Here is a 21,911-nt window from a genome sequence, read left to right on the forward strand (position 1 = left end):
ATCGGTACCCTCTTTGCGAAATCTACTGAAACGGTACTCTCTTTGCACATGCCCCGGTCATTTTCTGCTGAAAACAAATCGGCGATGGACAACAAGGCAGTAAATGCGCATTCAACTGATGAAAGGAGGTATGTCATGTGCAAAAGAAGTATACCACGGAACACTAGAATGTTATAGCTATGTCTTATTTAGTAATGTGCCCATTTTTCAATTACTGCAACTCCACAATAAGCTACACAATATTGATATGTCTTGCCTCGCCCACCGCCTCTGTATGTTCTGCGGGCTTAAATGAACCACTGGTTTGATTATGTACACCCCATACATATTACATGTATTCATTTATATATCATATTCATACAAATGGCAATTAACAGTCTAAAATATGTGGTAAATTCATAAAAACTCCCTACTTTCGGTTTTGCAGCGGCACGGGATACCTCTTTGCTATTGATTGTTTATATCACAGGTACCCTGTTCATAAGTTGAATGCGCATTTACTGGCTTGTTGTCCATCGCCAATTTGTTTTCAGCAGAGAATGACCGGGGCATGTGCAAAGGGGGTACCGTTTCAGTAGATTCCGCAAAGGGTGTACCGATATGGATATGCACCGTGGTGGTTGCCGACGATGCCTCTGTGCTTGTTGTTTTGTAAAGTTGAGCGTAAGTTAGACCTTGAAGTTAGATTTTTTTTAAACAAGGTTGCCTGTAGCAAAATTTGGCTACTGGTCTTCACCCTGTAGTTTTCATCACACTTTAATACACACAAAAAAATAAAAAAATACGAAAGCCCCAAAATCACAGTTTGTCAATCAAGAGTAGATAATTATTTGATTTATATTGATCTATTGTCTGTGTACGAGTTATCTCGAAAACAATCAGGTTTACTCTGTAAAAAACAGTACATACACTAACATGTAAGCAAATCATATATCAAAGCGTGGAATAAGAAAACTATAATATCATTTATAAGCGCCTTCAACAATGCAAAAGTGGTTGTGAAAGGCCAAAAATTCAAACGTTTCAAAAGTTTTACGGAAGAAAATTTTATCAGATGTTCGCGAAATGTAAATGCGTTTAGACTTTATATTACTTAATCATGCAAATTTATGTTTATGCATTTTGTATGTTGTTTGTTAAACTGATGCCCATATGGACCTTAAGCTTTTGAATAAAACTGAAACTGAAACTGATTGGAGATCTGATAAAATCTTCTTTCGTAAAATTTGCCCAAGTCCTAATTACAGCTACACATGTTGCAACGGATAAATAAATTATACTTGCTAAATATTGAGCATCAAAAATAAAACAAGAGCAGTCGTAAGACAGCGCGCTCGACTACGCCGCTTTGACTTAGAAGTGAATACAATAACGATGTAATGTGCCTGTCAAAAGCAATAAAACAATCAAATTGAAAAGTGAACAAGAATCGCAATGTGACAAAACCAGGTTTTTAATGATTGGCAGAAGAGATTCAGTTTCAACTGTTTCTTCTATTTTTTGTAACAGTGACCTTGATCCTAATGGCCCCAAACACAACCCCATGGACGACTTCCATAAACTCTTCCTACATATCAAGTTTGCTCACAGAAAGTCAACCATGGTGACTTTGACGCTGCCCTAACACCAGCCCGCCCAAACAATGACGCACGTCATTCAAATAGCTTTATGAAAATGTGGTTATGAATATTAAAATGTGGGGGAAAACATTTAAGGGCAATAATTTGTATTTAGGGCTAAAATGGAGTTATGTTCCTTGTTGTAAGATGGTCGTCAATAATTCTGCAAAGTATTAAGTGCATTGAATGAATGGTATAGAAGTTTTTTCATTAAATCCCTACTTGCCCTAAAACTTTAACTTGCCCTTAAACTTTAACCTAAGTCAATCAGGGGCCATAACTTGTAGTAATAAATATGGAGTTATGTAACCTCATTAGGTGATGGTCCTGAACAATTGTGTGAAGTATTAAGTCAATTGAACAAAGGGTATAGAAGTTATTAATAAATATCCCAACCTGCCCTAAAACTTTAACCTAAGTTCCATAGTCAATCAGGGGCCATAATGTGTATAAAAGATAATATGGAGTTATATAACCTAATTATGTGATGGCTCTGAACAACTGTGTGAAGTATTAAGTCAATTGAATGAATGGTATTAGGTTTTTAAGTGAAAATCCCAACTTGCCCTAAAACTTTAACCTGCCCTTAAACTTTAACCTAAGTCAATCAGGGGCCATAACTTGTATTAAGGATATTATAGAGTTATGTAACCTCATTGTGTGATGGTCCTGAACAACTGTGTGAAGTATTAAGTCAATTGAATAAAGGGTATAGAAGTTATTAATAAATATCCCAACCTGCCCTAAAACTTTAACCTAAGTTCCATAGTCAATCAGGGGCCATAATCTGTGTAAAAAATAATGTTATCTAACCTCATCATGTGATGGCCCTGAACAACTGCGTGAAGTATTTAGTTAATTGAATGAAGGGTATTGGATTTATAAGCGAAAATCCCAACTTGCCCTAAAACTTTAACCGGACGCCGATGCCGACGCTGGGGCGAGTAGTATAGCCCACTTCTTTTTCGAATAGTCGAGCTAAAAATAAATAAAACATTTTTAGTTTGGGTACTTCAAACGACTTTTCTACTATGAAAGGCCTTTAAATCTCATTGCACAAATTAAAGTGAAAGCACGAACTTGGAAATAATCAACACTGGGAACAATACTAATGCAAAATGGTTTTATTTAAGTGTTTGTTTAAGGGTGTGTCCTGCACAAAGAAAGCTTTAATCTCCATTGGCTTCATTTCTATACTGCTTAAAGTCAAATAACGAGAAGATGATTTCTCTTGCACAAAGTTAATAGTAGTCTCTTTTATATCCAAATTATTCGTGTCTGGCAATAATGTTTCTAAGTTCAAGTTCGTGTATTCACAATCTGATTTACTTCTAAAGCTGCAACGAAATCCGTGTCTGTGTAAAATGAGACCGATTCCTTTTACTGCGCCACTAACATAGTTGTAAAGCACCTTTGCACTTTCTAAAGATATACCACAAGGTAAATCACTTTTAACTGGCTGAAAGTTTGATCCGAAGCCAGTTAGTGACATTGTTGTAAACATCCTTTGCAACGGCTTATTTAAGAAACCATTCATTACAGTACTGTCTAACGAAGGAAAAGAGTAATATTCATCACTTAAGGGTTTTTCACTATATTCTAACTGTAAAATAAAGCTCGTTTCAGTGATCTTATTATCTATAACTGGGTCATCCATTCCACGCCCATCTCCAAAGAAAATATGTCTATCTAACATCACTTCCAACCATCCACTCTCAAGAGAGGCAACTCCATGAGGCTGAGCGGAGTGCAATGTAAGCCGTCTTAAATCATCCTGCATGAAAGCCATTGTCGTCAGCGGGTAAAAGTTTCTCTCTATGTGTTGACGAATCTTGTCTGAAGGATGCCTTTTCCTACGTATATATTGGAACCCATTTTGATCTGTGAAAAACGTTCCCTTTTCGTTTTGTATTGATGTCTGTAATCTCATAGCGACTTCTCTGCTCGCCATATCATGGGATGCCATGTCTAGGGTATTATCAATGTGAAGCTGTGTCCCTACCAATCCCTTATGCTTGTAAAGCTTAATACGGTGATAGATGGTTGGGCACACAACTTGCACCTCAGACAAATATGGGCCCTCAATAATGCGTATGTTTGGAACTGTGCTTATGAATGGTATTGCTGGTCCGTCCGGTACAAACGTGTAAGCCCCACTAGCTGATGACGTGTATTGAACGAAGGAAAGGTCAATGTCAATACCAGTTTCGTCACCACCAGATAGTTGTTTGACTCTGTTAAGAAATCCATAGTTTTCGTTAAAATATGCAGCCATGTGTTCATTTTGTATTGATATTGGCATCCCGTCCACACTGAGCTCGGGCTTAAATTTAAACTTGAGTTTCGAAGGTAAAACCAGGTTTTTCATGTTTCGAACTGAAATGCTTGCCCACTGACCTTTGTGAGGTCGACTTGTTTTTCTGACAGTGTACGTTTCAACACCAAATGGGGCGATTTCGGTCAGAAACCAAACTTCTACCAAGGATTTGCTTACCTTTTCATTATTTGAAAACACCGGATTTAGTTGATATACAAGGCTTCTATTTTTAGAATCAATGATTTCTATTGCATACTGGTCGAATGTGATTCCCACAAATTCAGATCTGAACTGACCGGTCGGATTGTAAATTACAATTGTTGATTCTTTTTCAAACAGCTTCACTAAATTATGCTGCGCAAGATGAATACTATCTTTTCTCGACGTCAAGAATTTCATATTGCTCGGGCCTGAGTTCTTTCCCCTCGACAAAACAAAATGAGTTGCCTCAGTGAGCACCTTCCCAGCAATGTTATACGCACTGAATAGTCTTTGCTCATAATCCATAGCGACGTTCTGTCTTTCTGTTCCAGTAATAGCATCATGGTGAAGAAACAATCCATAATTTTGACGAGCAGAGGTCAACTGTCTTGCTAATGAGACCAATCCAGCGTATTTTCTATTCCAATGTTTGCTGTAAGTTGAAGCAAATGAGTGCATTATCTCCGCAGCCCTGAGTCGAGACTCGACGTCTCTGGAGAATGTTTTATCAAAGACTCTGGTCGTGAAATACCCTGTCCAGTAGCCTGCTTTGCGATCCGAATAAGGAAAGAAATCACCACTAATAATAGGAAATTTAGAAGTGTCTGAATGCTTATGTACAGTATTTAAGAAGTCATTTAAAGTACCAAATTTCACATGAATCTTCCATTCGGGCTTAGAGTTCATGTATTCCATTAATTTCTTGTAATTAACATATTGTTGATCCCATTCATTCATATGATCATATCTGAAATCATCCCCCAAGGGAACCAGAACAGTGTTGTGCTTAAACAAACTACTTTTCATTCGATATTGTTCATATAAAAGCCGGGACAAATTGACGACGTTTATGTTATCTATCTCTGGGTTAATTTTCTCATAAAACACTCCCTCGACATGTTGGAAATCAAACCGTTCGCAAATCTTTCGGTCTGGACCACAGTTACTTTTTAAACTGTACACTTCGTATGGCATACAATGGCAAAATATGTCTGCATCTTGAGTCCAAAATTGTCTCCAGTAAAAGTCCAAACCGTTTTCTCGGATCATCTGAGCCTTAGTTCCCTGATGGATTCGATTTATCACCATATTCTTCATCCCAGCTAGCTTCCAAATATACGGCATGGTTCCGGAGTGGCCAAAAGGGTCAACTGACCAACTGTTGCTTGGAGTCACTCCTACATTGTCCAGTAGCCACTGATGTCCCTCGGTCTGTTGGTCGATGACGGATGTGTAACTGGTGCTGGCTTCATCTGGCATCACCCAGCCTCCCGATACAAACTCAAGCCGACCTGAGGCAAGATGAAATCTAATTAATGAATCATTTTTAAGGCGCACAATATCGGTTGATGCAAAAATAATATAATATTTTAATGCATTATTATGTTAAACGCATTTGACTCTAAAAGGTACTCTATAGCTTTTTTAAATAAACTTTTTAAAATCGATTTATACAACTGGTTATCTACCTATAATTTGCGAATTTCAACTATTTAGTGGTAAGACGAATCTTACCTAGTTAACCTGAGTCAGTATGTTACTTACTAAATGGAATTCGCAAACCGTAATAAGATAACCTGTGCCTAAATCTGGAAGGCATTTATAGTTAACAGGTAACACGAATCTTATCTTACTTAAGTTAACCATTTAGTATGGTACTTATTAAATGGAATTCGCAAACCATAACTAGATATACTGTTAATGTTGTACAGCTTAAAAGGTAAAAGGTGGCAATTCTGGGCACTTTGATCTTATGATATTTATCTTACAGAAAAGGTTTCGCAAATATTAACTAAATAGCAAGATTAATATCGCGAAAGTTAAGTGGTTAACACGAAACATTTCGCGAACGTCAACAGCTTATCTTCAGTTTCTCGCCTTCAACAAAACTCAGTATGTGTTCAATTGTTTTATTGAAATGAAACACTCCCTCATTAGCTACTTATTACAAGGTACTGTAGTCATGGTTAAAGGTAAATCGATACAAGGCCAAAACAAGTTCAAACATCTCCAAAACAATAGAGTAGGCAGGTAGGTATAATTTGTTTGGAGAACAGGGATTCTGTACCAAACCGAACTTTATCAGGGTATATTTCTATTGAAGAACATTCTAAATACCAAATGGTCAAATTTTAACATGCTCACTTAAAAACTGCACCGTTTTTAGGAAATAAAGAAAACAAAATCCACACGACGGCAAAAAAAAAGCGTAGAGTAGGGAAGAATGAAAGAGGGTCGGTCGGGCTAGTTGATACTAACATTTTTTAGCCTAAATAAGTACCATCAACAGACAAGACTGAATATAGGTATACAATTTATCGAAAATCCATATGTAGGCCACTAATTAGGTATTCAATAAATAAGTGACCACTATTTGTGGTAATGGAAATACCTTGTTTTACGAGATCTCTAACGTTTTGTTTGATTTCCTTATTTTGTTCATTCCACCACATGCTGAAGAAGACTATTTCTGCCCAGATAAAGGTCAACTCTGGGTAGAAGACCAGTTTGCGAACCATGCCGTCCAAAATGTTTCGGACACTAAACATGTAATACTCATCCAAAGTTTGCAGCCAGCCAGGATCCACGTGCGTAAACGGCATGATTATTACCGTCAACGGCTCAAGATCTAAAAAGTAAATTGTTTTAATTTAGCCAATATGTTCGTTGTTCTTTTATTTAAAAATGAAAAATAAAAGGACAGCTCAGTTGTCTTAAATTTACCCAATATCATTTTAATTCCGTAAAGATCAGGGCAAAAGAACGTACATTGTCACTATAATATTGTATAAGCAAATGTTAGGGTCACCGCCCTTAGCACTGTCAGTGAAAACTAGGGGTAAGAAATGTATTATCTATCAGTATACTAACTTTAAAAAGTTATGTTTTTTTGTTAGCAATATCCGTAGCAAAGTCCATTACTCACGGTATTGCATTCACACACACCGCATGCAATGAAAATCCTGACATATATTAGACAATATATTAAAACGTTTTTTAAACCTCGCGCATTTAATAAACTTACATTTTGTTGAGATTTAGTATTACAAATTTGTATAATGTTAACTTAATGAAAATATAAATGATATTTGCATATAATCGATGGCGGGGATCAGACAAAGTACATACTGTCGCTATATGCTGCTTCATTCACCGGTTTGTGTGGTAGAACATACTGCCCATCAATCAAATCGTCAAAATACGTTCGTTCAGCGAGATCGAGAGTTGTGGTTGTGTTGTATGGGGCGCTGAAATCTGATCTGCACTCGAGCAAATCCTGCTTCTTCGTTGTAGCAACAGTTCGTATAGTTATGCTGCTGGTACCGACATTTTCAAGCTTTGCCTTTTGAAAATCACGCGTTTTCAATAAAGACCTGTAAATAAATTGCATATTAATGAAAGTAACTCGCAATTATTTCATTTTCGAAATAATCTTAGCAAGTCGAAAACAAAATAGGGTTAAATAAATAATAATAGTTTCATAGTATAGTTATTCCTGAAAGTTCGTTTTTTTTACTTAAAATGTTAATTTGAGCAATATTTTTCCGAAGCAAAAAAGTTTCCTATAAAATGTTCATACTATATTTATTCTTGAAAGTTCATCGTTTACTTAAATTGTAAATTATAGCAATATTTTCCGAAACAAAAAAAAGTTTCCTTTGTCGGTATTGAAGTGTTTACAGTATTTTGAAATTCGATTAAAAAACTATAGATTAGCGCATTTCATTGCATTAAGTACACTGCAATTCTGTATTATAACCGCCTGTGTAATCTTCTTAAAAGTTGATTACAAAGCCAATGGATTGTAAGGAAAATAATCCCTTCATGCGTGAACAAATAAAATGTACAAATAAAGTCAAATCATAAATTAAAAGAAAGAAAGTAGTCGTTTATGTGCAAAAGCAGGTTTCTAAAATGTGAAGCGGTATATAAAATAAACAGAGACAGGGAATAAATCCAAAATTGCGAAATAAAAACTATGCCGTATTAATTTTCTATAAAAATAAAGAGAAAAAACTCTGTCCTTATTACAAAATCGAGACAACTAGAAAATCGAGCAAAGCGACTTCGAACTACGATTAATCGACTGTATATTTCATTGTTACGTTGAACGTTTATCTAACGTTACCTGGTTATGGACTGAGGTGTGCCTTCGAATGATATATATGTTACTTTAAGTAACAATGTGTAACAATGGCCGCTGTGTAGCGCTACAAAATGCCCTTGGTTTTAAAGTTGCACTCTCAATGATTGAACATTTTGACAATTATTTTATTTATTGTCTTGGAACGAGCCAATTTTTGCAAATATCCATGGAAACCAGTTATAAAAGACTGCTGACAAAAAATTAGATGCCGGATTTTTATAATTAAGTTCAAAAATTGATGTTTTATGCATTTTTCTAAAACCGTTTGTAACGGTTTAAGCCATAAAAATTATTTTTCCGAAAGGAAATATAAAAATTTAAGATCTTTTTTTGTCAGCAATCTTATATCATTAGTTTGCAGATATTTACGCAAAAATTGCGCAGGTAAAAACATAAAAAAATTGTAAAAATGGTATAACTGTAAAAGTGCAGCTTTAAGGGACACAATGTAGTTTGATGCAAAAAAATACTATTTGTAATTTAAATGCAATATTAAGTGTGTTTAACTCATTTCAATTTATTGATCGAAACAAAAGGCATTTGATGTGTGTTCAGATTAAGAAAGAAATTTTAGCGATTATTTGGCTATTTCTCAACTAGGGAATTCGTGACCACGTAGCTATTAACATGAGGAAACCCGTATTAGAATACAACCTACATTTTCAGCAAATGAGATTAAAGACAGGGGAGTTAAGTAGTAGACTTAATGCACCAGTCATTTGTAACCACGGCCCCCAGGTCCGGGGAATAGCGGGGACTTTGACTTTCGGTCCAGCCAATCCTGGGTAAAATTCTCGCCCTGCGGGGACGAACAGATGTTAAAATCCCCGCCAAATGCCCCCGCACCCATGGGCCCTTAAGTTAGGCTCATTCTCCGCTATATATTTTGCAAACACAAAACCACCGCATTCACCCGGCACTGCAGGGCCACCTGGAAGGTAAAAACACGGCTCATTTCCCCGGCTATCCCCGGTATACCCCCGAACCTGGGTGGGCCGTGGTTACATTTGACTGGTGCATAATCATTAAGAATTTCAACTTTCGCGCGTGTTTAAAGGTCCGCCTACTGCCAATTATCCGATACAACTCCCTGCGTCAGATTTTGCTTCGACAATGTATCAGCCAATGAGGTTGTATTCAAAGTCAGTTAAACATGAAGTGAATTATTAATGATAAAGAAGGACTCGCTACGCTCACTTCGCCTATTCCTATTCATTAAGAATTCACTTCATATCATCTAACTATTACTAGTAAGGCGAATATCAATTTGTCTGTACACAAATCATATGGGTTTTTTTTTCTGTTTCGATCATTTCAGTCAAATGAGTTGAACATAGGAATTCATTAAATCAAAATATATGCATATATCATCAACCTATATTGCCCATAAAAATGCATTAAAGATGCACTCTTACTCCCAAATAAGATTTACCACGATTAATATCATTGTTTAAATATACCAAAAAGGATGAATAAGTGTCGAAAACAATGAATTTTATAAAGGACACCGAGTTTAAAAGATGCAGAAAACACGGTGTTTTTACCTATTGAGACGATAGTAGATAACAGTAAATCTTTTAGCATTCACCAATCATTTAATATTTTTGCATTTTCAGCCATTAAATACACGGTTACAATCCTTTTACCTGTACTAAATATTTTACATAAATGCATTATTTAGTAAGGTATATCACTCAAAATGTATGTTAGTTATACATGCGTATTGATTTTGAATAAGAGTGTCGCTAGTTAAAAAAACAAAATTGGCATCAACCTACATTGTGTCCCGTTAAAGCTGTATATACAAAAAAACAGACAGGGACAAAATCGAAACAGGCGACATCTAGCCATGTGGTACTTAATTCATTTATTTAAAAATATAGTAAATATGATGTCATTCTTTTACAAAAATGAGCCAACAAGAAAATCGAGCCAAGCGACTTCGATCCTATGAGATAATATCGTACATTTTAGTGAAACGTTATGAATGTGTATCTTAAATTGCCTGGTCATGGGTTTCGGATGATGATTTGATATCGAACGTACGTAGCTAGATCAGTATGTGTATACCCAGGGGCGTTCCGAGACATACTCCAGTACGCCCAGGCGTAGAAATGAATTAAGGTTCACGCGAAATGGCCAGTAAAAAAGTCCCACGTCAGGGGATATCGGTCCCGCTCCAACCCCATATATCATAATGGGACCAGAATATAGAAACTCCTTTATTTTTTTCACCGCTTGAAAACGGGCGTACATTTCAAATTATTTCAGGTACGCCCCTGATACCACGTGATAAATTGCGTAATAAATGTTATGCCGGAAGTCAATATTTTGCTTAGAATGAAGTCTTTAAACAAATATTACCTCACCATTTCTTCACCATTTTAAATGAAACTAGAAGCGCCGCAATGCGACGAAACCAGGTTTTTGTTATGGGCAATCAGAAATTATAGCCAATTAATTTGTTGTATGGGCAAGTTCAATCTGCAGCTTCATATAAGCTATATTCACACTAAGATTTATCAATATCCATCAATTTTAACTAAGTTGTTGGGCAGAAAAACATTTTTCTATTTTTAGGAACAGTGACCTTGACCCCTCCTCCCAAGCTAGCTCTTCACATAAGCTACCTTCCCTCTAAGTTTCATCAATATATATCAATGCTAACTAAAGTTATTGGGCAGAAACCATTTTTCTATTTTTAGTAACAGTGAACTTGACCCCACCCCCCTCAAAAGAAATTCCAAGCTTGCTCTTTACATAAGCTACTAGTACCTACACACAAAATTTCGTCAATATCTATCAATCCTAACTAAAGTTATTGGGCAGAAACCATTTTTCTATTTTTAGTAACAGTGACCTTGACCTTAGCTCCACACCTCCCCCCTCAAAAGCAATCACAAGCTAGCTCTGTTCAAAAGCTACCTACACACCAAGTTTTATCAATATCTATCAATGCTAACTTAAGTTATTGGGCGGACACCATTTTTAAATTTTTAGTAACGGTGACCTTGTCCTTAGCCCCACCCCCCTCAAAAGCAATCCCAATCTAGCTCTTTACATAAGCTACCCACACACCAAGTTTAATCGATATCTATCAATGCTATCAAAAGTAATTTGGCAAAAAACAGTTTTCCATTTCAAGTAATAGTGACATTGACCGTAGCCCCTCCCCACTCAAAAGCAATCCCAAGCTAGCTCTTCACATGCTACCCACACACCAAGTTTTATCAATATCTGTCAATCCTAACTAAAGTTATTAGGCGGACACCATTTTTCTATTTTTAGTATTGTAACCTTGACCTTAGCCCCTCCCCACTCAAAAGCAATTCCATGTTTTATTTAAAACTGTTTAGTAAAAGAAAAGTTATCTTTGATTTAAGTCTTCATTTTAATGTTGCCTTCCGGCGTTGCATATATGACGTAATTTATCACGTGGTATACTCGATACACACACTGTAGATATACGTTTTCTATGGCGGCATATAACTGCCGTAAGATAACCTGTTAACGTTCGCGAATTGTTTCATGTTAACCACATAATTTTCGCGATAATTGTTTAGCTATCTAGTTAATATTTTTGAAACTTTTTCGGTGAGATAAATATCATAAGACTAAAACCTGGCTTGAGAGTGCCTCGAATTGACACCTGTTACCTTTTTTAGCTGTTCAACATAAACAGGTGAACTAGTTAACAGGTTAATTCCACTTAATAAGTAGCATATTAGCTGGTTAACTAGATAAGATTTGTGTTACCACTTATCTATAAATGCATTTTTTGGCTTTGAGCAGTAACTGGTGATCTAGTTATGATTTGCGAATGCACTAAGAAAGTAACTTACTAACTGGTTGACTGGATAAGTTTAGATAGTTTTCTAACGAACTCATAATTATGCTTTAATGCAAAATGTATCATAAGGTACAAAATAAGTACTGCGTAGCTCTATAAAACGCTCTTTGATTTAATGACAAGGAAAATGAAAAGTTACCTGCTTTGAACTCCGCCAACGTCCGATGACATCCTCATCACATACCCGACGATGTAAAAGACGAGGGTTAAGCATAATGCACGAATTGCCCAAACACGATTGACACGGCTGCAAGACATTTAGATGAAGTGATTTCAATATGTCGCACATTCGGACAACACCGAGTGAAGTACGTTGATTTTTACACAATAAGGTCATAAACTTATTATAATAATAATAATATAAAGTTGCTTCGATATCTTTTAACAAATTTAATTTAACAAGCTGATTGCTTGAGTAACCAATAATTTAACATAACAACAAAGACCAGTGAAGCGTAACAGAGCACGATCAATTTGGTACAACGAAGTCAAATTAGCTGTTGAATCTAGCCATGCGTTTGTATAAGGCCCAGAGGCGGCGCATCTAGCAATTCATAGCTGTGGAGGAAGCGGGGGCACAACCTTTAAACCCCCTCAAAACTTTATTTCACTGCTGACTTGAAATAACAAGTAGAAATCGTTGTTGCAACACAGCTCTTTATTCAAGAATATTTTTATACATCATATGACGTGGACAAAGTTATGAAAAATGGTATACATGTATTTAACTAGCTTCTGAGGCCCAAACCAACGTAATCCTTGTTTCATATGTTACAGTCAAACAATATAGGGCAGAACCGCAGGGATAAAAACATGTTTATGAAGTTGTGTCAGCATAGTATTTATCATTTTCGGCATATGTCAGGGTATATTGGGCATCTTTTCCGAGCGCATTTCAAAATCCCCAAAAGTATACTTTTTCACCAAACTTAACACCCCAAACTTACGATCTTACAAACAAAACAAACAAACGGAGAGAAGGCATATTAAAATCGCATCGTCCGTACGGTTGTCCGTGTCCGAGCCCTAATTTTGTCATGCAGTGAATGATTTAAAAACAAAATTGACACATGTGTTCGGCACATAATGCCGATGTTTCACGAGCAAGACCCACGTCTCTACTTCAAAGGTCAAGGTCACACTTACAGGTTTATTATTATAAAATGTTTTTTTGAGTCCGGGCTGTGACATATTCATGCAGCGAGGGATTTTAAAACTACTTGGCACGTATGTTCGGCATATAAAGAAGACGTGTCACGTGCAAGACCAACATCCCTACTTAAAAGGTAAAGGTCACACTTACAGGTTGATAAGAATTAGTGCATTATTACCTGCATATTCAGTAAAGTTTATCGTGTTCGGGATGTAAATTTGTCATTCACTGATTGATATTATGCACCAGTCAATGGTAACCACGCCCCGCCCCAGGTCCGATGAATAGCGGGGACTTTGACTTTCGGTAAAGCCAACCCCGGGTAAAATCTGCGGGTACGAACTGATGGCCAAATCCCCGCCAAATGCCCCCGCCCCCAGGGAGCTAAGGTAGGGCCCATTCATCGCTATATCTGCGTGAAGACAAAACCACCGCATTCACCCGGCACTGCGGGGCCTCCTGAAAAGTAAAAACACGGCCAATTTCCCCGGCTATCCCCGGTATACCTCCGAACCTGGGGGGGGGGGGGGGCGTGGTTACAATTGACTGGTGCATTAATATTAATTAGCAAAAGTGTTCGGTTCATAAAGGCGTGCAACATCCACGACCCTACCTCAATGTTCATGGCCACAATTAACTCATAATGGAAGGTGCATGTACAGTGTGTGTATACCACGTGATAAATTACGTCATAAATGCTACGTCGGAAGGCAATATTTTTCTTAAAATAAAGACTTAAATCAAAGATAACTTTTATTTTACTACACCATTTGAAATGAAACAAAGGGCAGTCTATGCCGCGTAGAGATCCCCGCCTTCGTTGTATTACCGGAGTTTGTTAAGGTAATTAGTTTCATCAAACACTTTGACAAACCTCTTTCCAAAATAATATCTTGACAGTGCTCCGTCAGACGGCCGTATTGTGAAAAGGTTTGTCGAAGTGTTTTAAGAAACTAATGGTGAAGAAATAGGAAAGTCTTTGTTAAAAGCCTTCATTCGAAGCAAAATGTTGCCTTCCGACGTAGCATTTATGACGCAATTTATCACGTGGTATACACACACTGATGTATATGTATATACAGTATAGTTGGTCGTGTCCGGGCTGTAACTTTGTAACTTTAATATGAATTGACACATGCCTTTAGTTCATAACGGCAATGTGTCGTGTGCAGGCCCACGACCCTCAATATCAAGGTCACAGTTGGAATTTAATTATTATTGAATGCTGCATGTATGCACATAACAAAAGTTGGCCGTGTCTGGGCTGTAACTTGGTCCTGCACCAAGGGATTTAAAAATTACTTTACACATGTGTTCGGTGCATAAAGACGACGTGTCGCGTGCAAGACCTGAGACCCTATACTTTAAAGTTCGGGAATGTCCGGCCTGTAACCTTGCCGTGCACAGCAGGATTGGGTTGGTCATAAATATGAAATCAAAATGTAGATTGAGTAATTACATACATTAATTTTAATTCTTTTCGGTGAAATATGATGAATATCATGTTAGTTTCACTGTTGTTTTTTCACAGTTGGTTTCTTATAACTTTTGGTCCCCGTTATTATTCCTTAATAAAAGTAATGTAGCGTCCACTATGCCGGGTTGAAAATGTTTAAACTGATGTCACCAAAATGATATCAAGACTTTAACCGTTACATGTACGCGATATTGCAACTGACGCCGAATAAATTTACATTTTACTTACATTTTCAGATAAAATAAACTAAATGTTTCCTTTCGGTGTAAGATCAAGTCGATATTACTCGTGACCACAGACAATTTTATGTTCACTCATATTTTGATTTATGCGATCACTCGATGAAATAAATGTAGACCTTACCCGGAAATACACATGTATCCTCTTTTTTAAACCAACTTATGATTCTATAAACATAACACACACTTAAAACAACTCAAAGAAACCCGGAAATTATCTACATGTATATGAATCAGCATATCGTTATAATGAACAAGTGCTGTCGTAAGACAGCGCGCTCGACTACGCCGCTTTGACTTAGAAGTGAATACAATAACAATGTAATTTTACCAAGTTTAGTCTCTTTATATCAAACCTTACTAAAATTATTCGATACATAAGGTGACTTTGATGCTGCCCTCCCACCAGCCCACCCGAACAATGACGCAAGTCAATCAAATAACTTGTTTTCCCTTTATGAAAATGTGGTTAAGAATATAAAAATGTGTCTTTCAAAAGAAATTAAAACACAAAAAAAAATCAAAAAAAATCAAGGGCCATAATTTGTATTTAGGGTTAAAACGGAGTTATGTTTCTTGTTGTTAGATGGTTGTAAATAATTTTGAATTTTAAAATCCCAACTTGCCCTTAACTTTTACTTGCCTAAAACTTTAACCTTAGTCAATCAGGGGCCATAACTTGTATTAAGGATAATTTGGAGTTATGTAACCTCATTGGGTGATAGTCCTGAACAATTATGTGAAGTATTAAGTCAATTGAATGAAGGGTATAGAAGTTATTAATCAATATCCCAACCTGCCCTAAAACTTTAACCTAAGTTCCATAGTCAATCAGCGGCCATAATTTGTATAAAAGATAATATGGAGTTATCTAACCTCATTATGTGATGGCTCTGAACGACTGTGTGAAGTATTAAGTCAATTGAATGAATGGTATTGGACTTTTAAGTGAAAATCCCAACTTGCCCTAAAACTTTAACCTGCCCTTAAACTTTAACCTAAGTCAATCAGGGGCCATTACTCGTATTAAGGATAATATGGAGTTATGTAACTTCATTGTGTGATGGTCTTGAACAACTGTGTGAAGTATTAAGTCAATTGAACGAAGGGTATAAAAGTTATTAATAAATATCACAACCTGCCCTAAAACTTTAACTTAAGTTCCATAGTCAATCAGGGGCCATATTCTGTGTAAAGAATAATATGGAGTTATCTGACCTAATTATGTGATGGCCCTGAACAACTGTGTAAAGTATTAAGTCAATTGAATGAAGGGTATTGGACTTATATGTGAAAATCCCAACTTGCCCTAAAACTTTAACCGGACGCCGACGCCGACGCTGGGGCGAGTAGTATAGCCCTCATTATTCTTCAAATAGTCGAGCTAAAAATGATCTAAATAATCACGTTCCTTTGGGACATGAATTCAATATATTAGGTTTTCTGCATATGATCCAAAATTGTAAAATATAAAAAATATGCTTGTACATTTGGAAGACTTTTTTTAATTTCACATTTCACATCTAAAGTATACATTTCACAATATGTTGTATATGCATTCATTTTTTATTGAATTCCATGAAGAAAAATATTTTCAATGTGTGTGTGTGTATAAAATCAATACATCTTGTTGATGCAAGGTTTGGGGACGATTCATTAAACACGAATAACTTCTCATCTCATGGTCATTTATATAACTACTTAGTTGTATAAACCTTGTATGTATGTACTTAAATGTTCACTGACACTCAACATGGTTGAACACCAGTGAAAATCAATACATGTTGTTCAAGCACCAATAGTACATGTAATGCACCAGTCAGTTGAAACCACGGTCCCCCAGGTCCGGGGAATAGCGGGGACTTTGACCTACGGTCCAGCCAAGCCCGGGCAAATCTCCGCCCTGCGGGGACCTACTGCTGAAGAAGAAAAACCGCCAAATGCCCCAGCATGTTTACAATTGACTGGTGCATAATGTATGCATGTATATTTTTATAGTTTACGACATATTTTTTCAATGTTTAGGAAATTGAAACATATAAACTTTTCAATTAATGTAGATGTGAGTTTCATTTCATAAGCCTATGTATATTTATGAAAGGTTTTAATAAGAATGAGGTCAATACTTAAGTGTTTTATATAGCTATTTTTTATAGTTTTAGTGATATTTCTTCACGGTCTAGAAAATTGAATGATATTAACGATTCAATTAATGCAGATGTGCATTTTATTTTATAAAAAAAATATGCATATTTATGAAAGGTTTTAAGAATAATAAGGTTATTACAATGAAATATGCATCAGTGCGTGCTAGTTGATTGAAAACAACGGTAAAGAAAGTCGTGCATGTGCATGACTATAGGTAAATTTAGCAAAAACCAAAACAATGCATGTATAAACAATACATGTATAAGTACTTTTGAATGCTTAAAAATATACATTGTAAAATAAGCAAATTCATACAGATCAGTGCCTGCCGTCCTTTATAAAATATCTTTATGTTTAATATCATGTCTAAAAGTGTTATGCATCGTCGCGTTTAAAACAAGAGAATGCATTTTCTTCACTGCATTGTCGCGTTTAAAACAAAAATAATGAATTGAAGTGTGCAGCGCTGCGGTGCAAATAATTATAATAACAAATGCAATTGTGTGTTTCAAAGTGCTTTATAAATATATGGCCGAAAATGGCGCCATGAAACATACCTGTGCAGGCGAAAGATAGTCATATTTGCTCCGTATTCCAAAACACGTCCATATATTTATGTTGCCATTTAAGGTGTATTCATACTTGCTTCGACCATTTGCTACAAAGAAAAATCCATTCACATTGTTACACGGTTTTAAGAACGCTTAAAGGTACTCGCTCATGTTTTTGGACAAAAAAATAGTTTATCCGGTAATGCATCTGAAAACACATATTTTATTATTAGTTTATACTGTAATATCGAAATTGCAGAAAAAAATAATATTATTATTAAAAAAAAATAAAATTATTTAGTGGGGTGCGAACCCACAACGGTAAAGCCAATATACAAAATAGAAATTCAAACTTTTACCATAAGGCCACCTGGGCTTTAACAATAGACGCAGATATTTTAACCTCTTAACAATAATAAATCATTGATAATATCACGTGACAATATATGTAAATCATCCAATCAGGCGACAACAAAGCTGTTATAAAATCTTTATAAGCGGCATTAACGCTTATTGGTGGCGGATCCGTGGTCTAGTGGTCACATACTTGACTATCAATCCAGGGGTCGCAGGTTCGATTCCCCGTCGCATCACTAAAAATACTAATCGTCTTCCGGGAGGGACGTTAAATGGGGGTCCCGTGTGACTGCTATACACTGGTGCCATTAAAGAACCAGGGTAGCTCTAACCAGGGTTACATTCTGTCTGTGCACTATGCTCCAAAACCCTAAAATGACTAAAACTCTTAACGGAGCACTCGCCGATGGGGCAAGGCCCGAGTGCGAGTATAAATAAGCTTACACACACACACTTAACGCGTATTGAAATTTGGATCTTCAATGACGATATTTGAGCAAATTGCAACATTTGCTGAAGGTTTTCTTTTTTGGTATCTTAGTTTTAACACACCTAAATGATTTGCCACACTAAATTCTGTCATACAAAAATAAGTGCATTTTACAGAACAGAACAGATTGTGTATTTAACTTAAGCATATACAGCTCATCGTTATAAATACAGAATGGAAAATAGCATGCATGTGATAAATAAGTAATGCAAAGGTTATAAATATGGATATCTTGGTAACTATACTAACAATATATATGGTATATGCAAAACTAACACATTTAACAGTAATAGTAAAATTCTGAAGCAATTTACAAAAAACATGAGCGAATACCTTTAAATCATGTTGTAAAGACACTTAGTGACCTTCATTTGCCCTTTCGCTTTTATAGTTGTTAGTTCGCTATTCCTATTTATCCATTAGTAAACAGCTTATAAATAAAATCGATACAATTTCATTAATCCAGCACATAAACAAGTCATACTAATTTATTTCGACAAAATCCACGGCTGTTAAATCATGAAAGTTAAAAGCGAGTGTATAATGCGATATTTTTTTAACTCTTATAGATCACGGCTGTTATTAGATTCTGATGGTTGAAAAAAGTTATATACCCAGGGGCGTTTCTAGGCATACTCCAGTGCGCTTGGGCGAACAAATCAATTTTTATTCCTTCCAAATGTCAGACGCTTAAATCTTGAGATCAGAAATAAAACACATAGACTGCTAAGGTGTATAAATATACTCAGAAAAAAGTAATTATTTTCCTTATTTTACTTAGTAAACAATTTTGAAAATGGATTTAAGTAAATACGTCTAAACAACATGTGGTTGACCTATTTATCATTTATACATCGGCTATGCATCAGTCAATTGTACCCCCCCCCCCCAGGTCCGGGGAATAGCGAGGACTTTGACTTTCTGTCCAGCCAAGCCCGGGTGAACTCCACGCCCTTTGGGGACGAACTGCTGGTAAAATCCCCGCCAAATGTCCCCGCACCCAAGGGACCTGGAGGGAGGCCGTGGTTTCAGTTGCCTGTAGAAATCACGGTCTTTCTAACTTATGAGACAATAGTAGATTACACTTAATCTTTTAGCACTCACCAATCATTTAATATGTATGCGTTTTCGGCTATTAAAAACACGATTACAATCTTGTTATCAGTAACTGATGTTAATAAATGCATTCTTTAGTATGTATAGTTAAAGATTTATCACTCAAAAGTTATGTTTATTATACATGTGTATGCACTGATTTTGAATAAGAGTGTCACTTTAAGCAACAAGAACGAAACGACAGATATCATCCGGATTGGAAATATCAGTTAAGGCCTAAATCGAAAAAACCTACTCTTCCGTAAAAATGTTTATCCGACCGATGCTTTTTTGATATGCGTATATACATCTTCTTCATCTTACAGGCTAGTTTTCCACTATAAGTGGAGTGAGTTTGAAATCATCAGTATAATAAATATTCAATGATAAAGTTAATACCTTTGGAATGTCATGCTTCGTTGAGTTTTTATATGATTAAAGTACCAGTCACTATCTATAATCCAGCATTTTCATAATCGGTATTACCGATATGAAATATGCAGACAGTATTCACCTCGTTTGTATTCAATTATTATTATTATTATTATTATTATTATTATTATTATTATTATTGTTATTGTTATTGTTATTATTGTTATTGTTATTATTATTATTATTATTATTATTATTATTATTATTATTATTATTATTATTGTTGTTGTTCTTGTTGTTGTTGTTGTTGTTGTTGTTGTTGTTGTTGTTTTTATTATTATTATTATTATTATTATTATTATTATTATTTATTTATTATTATTATTATTATTATTATTATTATTATTATTATTATTATTATTATTATTATTTATTTTATTATTATTATTATTTATTATTATTATTATTATTATTATTATTATTATTATTATTTTATTATTTTATTTTTATTATTATTATTATTATTATTATTATTATTATTATTATTATTATTATTATTATGAGTAATCATTTGGAACACCTCTGTCATTTTCCCGGATCGAAAACAAACTCAGATGTATGCCGGTACATCAGTAGAAGTAGTTCAGATAAAAGTATTAATTAATTAATGCATTTAACGTGTATTTTCTATTACTAAGTTTAAATTGATTCCTAGTGAAGTGTATTTTTGCATAAGTAATTCATATTCTATATGCCCTAGAGTAATGTCAATAAGTTAAGCTGTGTAATTGAAATTACTTCGCGACCTACTTGCAGCGTAGTTAAATGAAAAGATTTCTGACATTGTAAATTGTCCATATATTTATCCGAAGTTGATTTTGGTTGAAAATGGCCAAGGTGTTCCGAATGAAGAGTTATACATGTATATTCTCCCGGAAACACGATATCCTTGAGACGAAATTAACCGCTAAGCATGAAGTCATATAGGAGAATATAGGCCAAGATCATCGTGAGTTTCTCGATTAAACCTATTTATCTTACATCGATTTTACAACAATTTCGAAAAAAAGGTATCTCATGTATTTATATAATGATTACTTTCGTTTGAACGATGTCACGCGAGAATGTATTCTTGTGTTCGTGATGACGTAAGAGGGGGGCGCAACTTAGGGGCGAAACCTTTTGACCTGTGTCTTTCAACCAGAACCGAAATTTATCTGGTTTAAAGGGTCCTCCCCCCAGATATCCTGAGCAATTTCTAGTCAAAAATGGCACACACGGCGTATTTAGACACCATTATTGCAAACTTTGTTGTCTAATTCTCGAAATCCGGCAAGCGGGTCGGAACTAATCGAAAGGCATGGTAAAACACGCTTAGTTTATTTCTCGGTCGGCATTCTCATGGTGCCTGGGTGTTGGGAATCATCTGAAGTCCCCAATATAACAGAAAAAATCGACCGCGATCCCACCCCCAGGTAAGACAAGAAATGGATATATGCATTAGCATTTCTATGCTGGAATATATTTCAATTAATACATGATCATTTAATCAAATAGTCATACTTTGTTGCACTTCAGGGATACGTAAAATTAAATTTATAAATTGAGTATTTAAGAAAGCTACAGTGCAAACAGTTTATGTGAAGCTTCTCAGCCTTGTTAAGCTTTCTCTTGGTTAACCCTAACCCTAACCCAACTGTGATTATAGTTAAATAAATACTAGCACCTTTTAAAATATTCAAGATAGACATAAAGCTGCACTCTCACAAATTCACAGTTTTTACCTTATTTTTTTCTCTTATAAAAAGCTGATTTTGGCATAGGTGCCTTCAATTCAAGATATCGAACTCGCATTAGAACAGATCTCAATTCTTTGGTAAAGTGCCGAAAATTTC

At 35.5% G+C, this 21,911-nt stretch overlaps 1 protein-coding gene across 2 annotated transcripts; it reads right to left on the minus strand.

Annotated features, from left to right (window-relative positions):
• Nucleotides 1–832: 832 nt before the first annotated feature.
• On the minus strand, nucleotides 833–19,088 carry LOC128207836 (alpha-mannosidase 2-like). Of its 2 annotated transcripts, XM_052910996.1 has the most exons (6): nucleotides 18,883–19,088; nucleotides 17,709–17,809; nucleotides 12,274–12,381; nucleotides 7,267–7,511; nucleotides 6,530–6,766; nucleotides 833–5,429 (listed from the first exon to the last, which is right to left on the minus strand). In XM_052910996.1, exons 2-6 carry the CDS (start codon nucleotides 17,729–17,731, stop codon nucleotides 2,728–2,730), a joined length of 3,315 nt encoding a protein of 1,104 aa, XP_052766956.1. In that variant the 5' UTR covers nucleotides 17,732–17,809; nucleotides 18,883–19,088; the 3' UTR covers nucleotides 833–2,727. The 2 variants fall into 2 exon arrangements, with proteins under 2 accessions (XP_052766956.1, XP_052766957.1); XM_052910997.1 differs by lacking the exons at nucleotides 17,709–17,809; nucleotides 18,883–19,088 and adding an exon at nucleotides 15,128–15,177.
• Nucleotides 19,089–21,911: the final 2,823 nt, after the last annotated feature.

This window comes from Mya arenaria, chromosome 11, assembly GCF_026914265.1.
Source record: "Mya arenaria isolate MELC-2E11 chromosome 11, ASM2691426v1".
NCBI lineage: Eukaryota > Metazoa > Mollusca > Bivalvia > Myida > Myidae > Mya > Mya arenaria.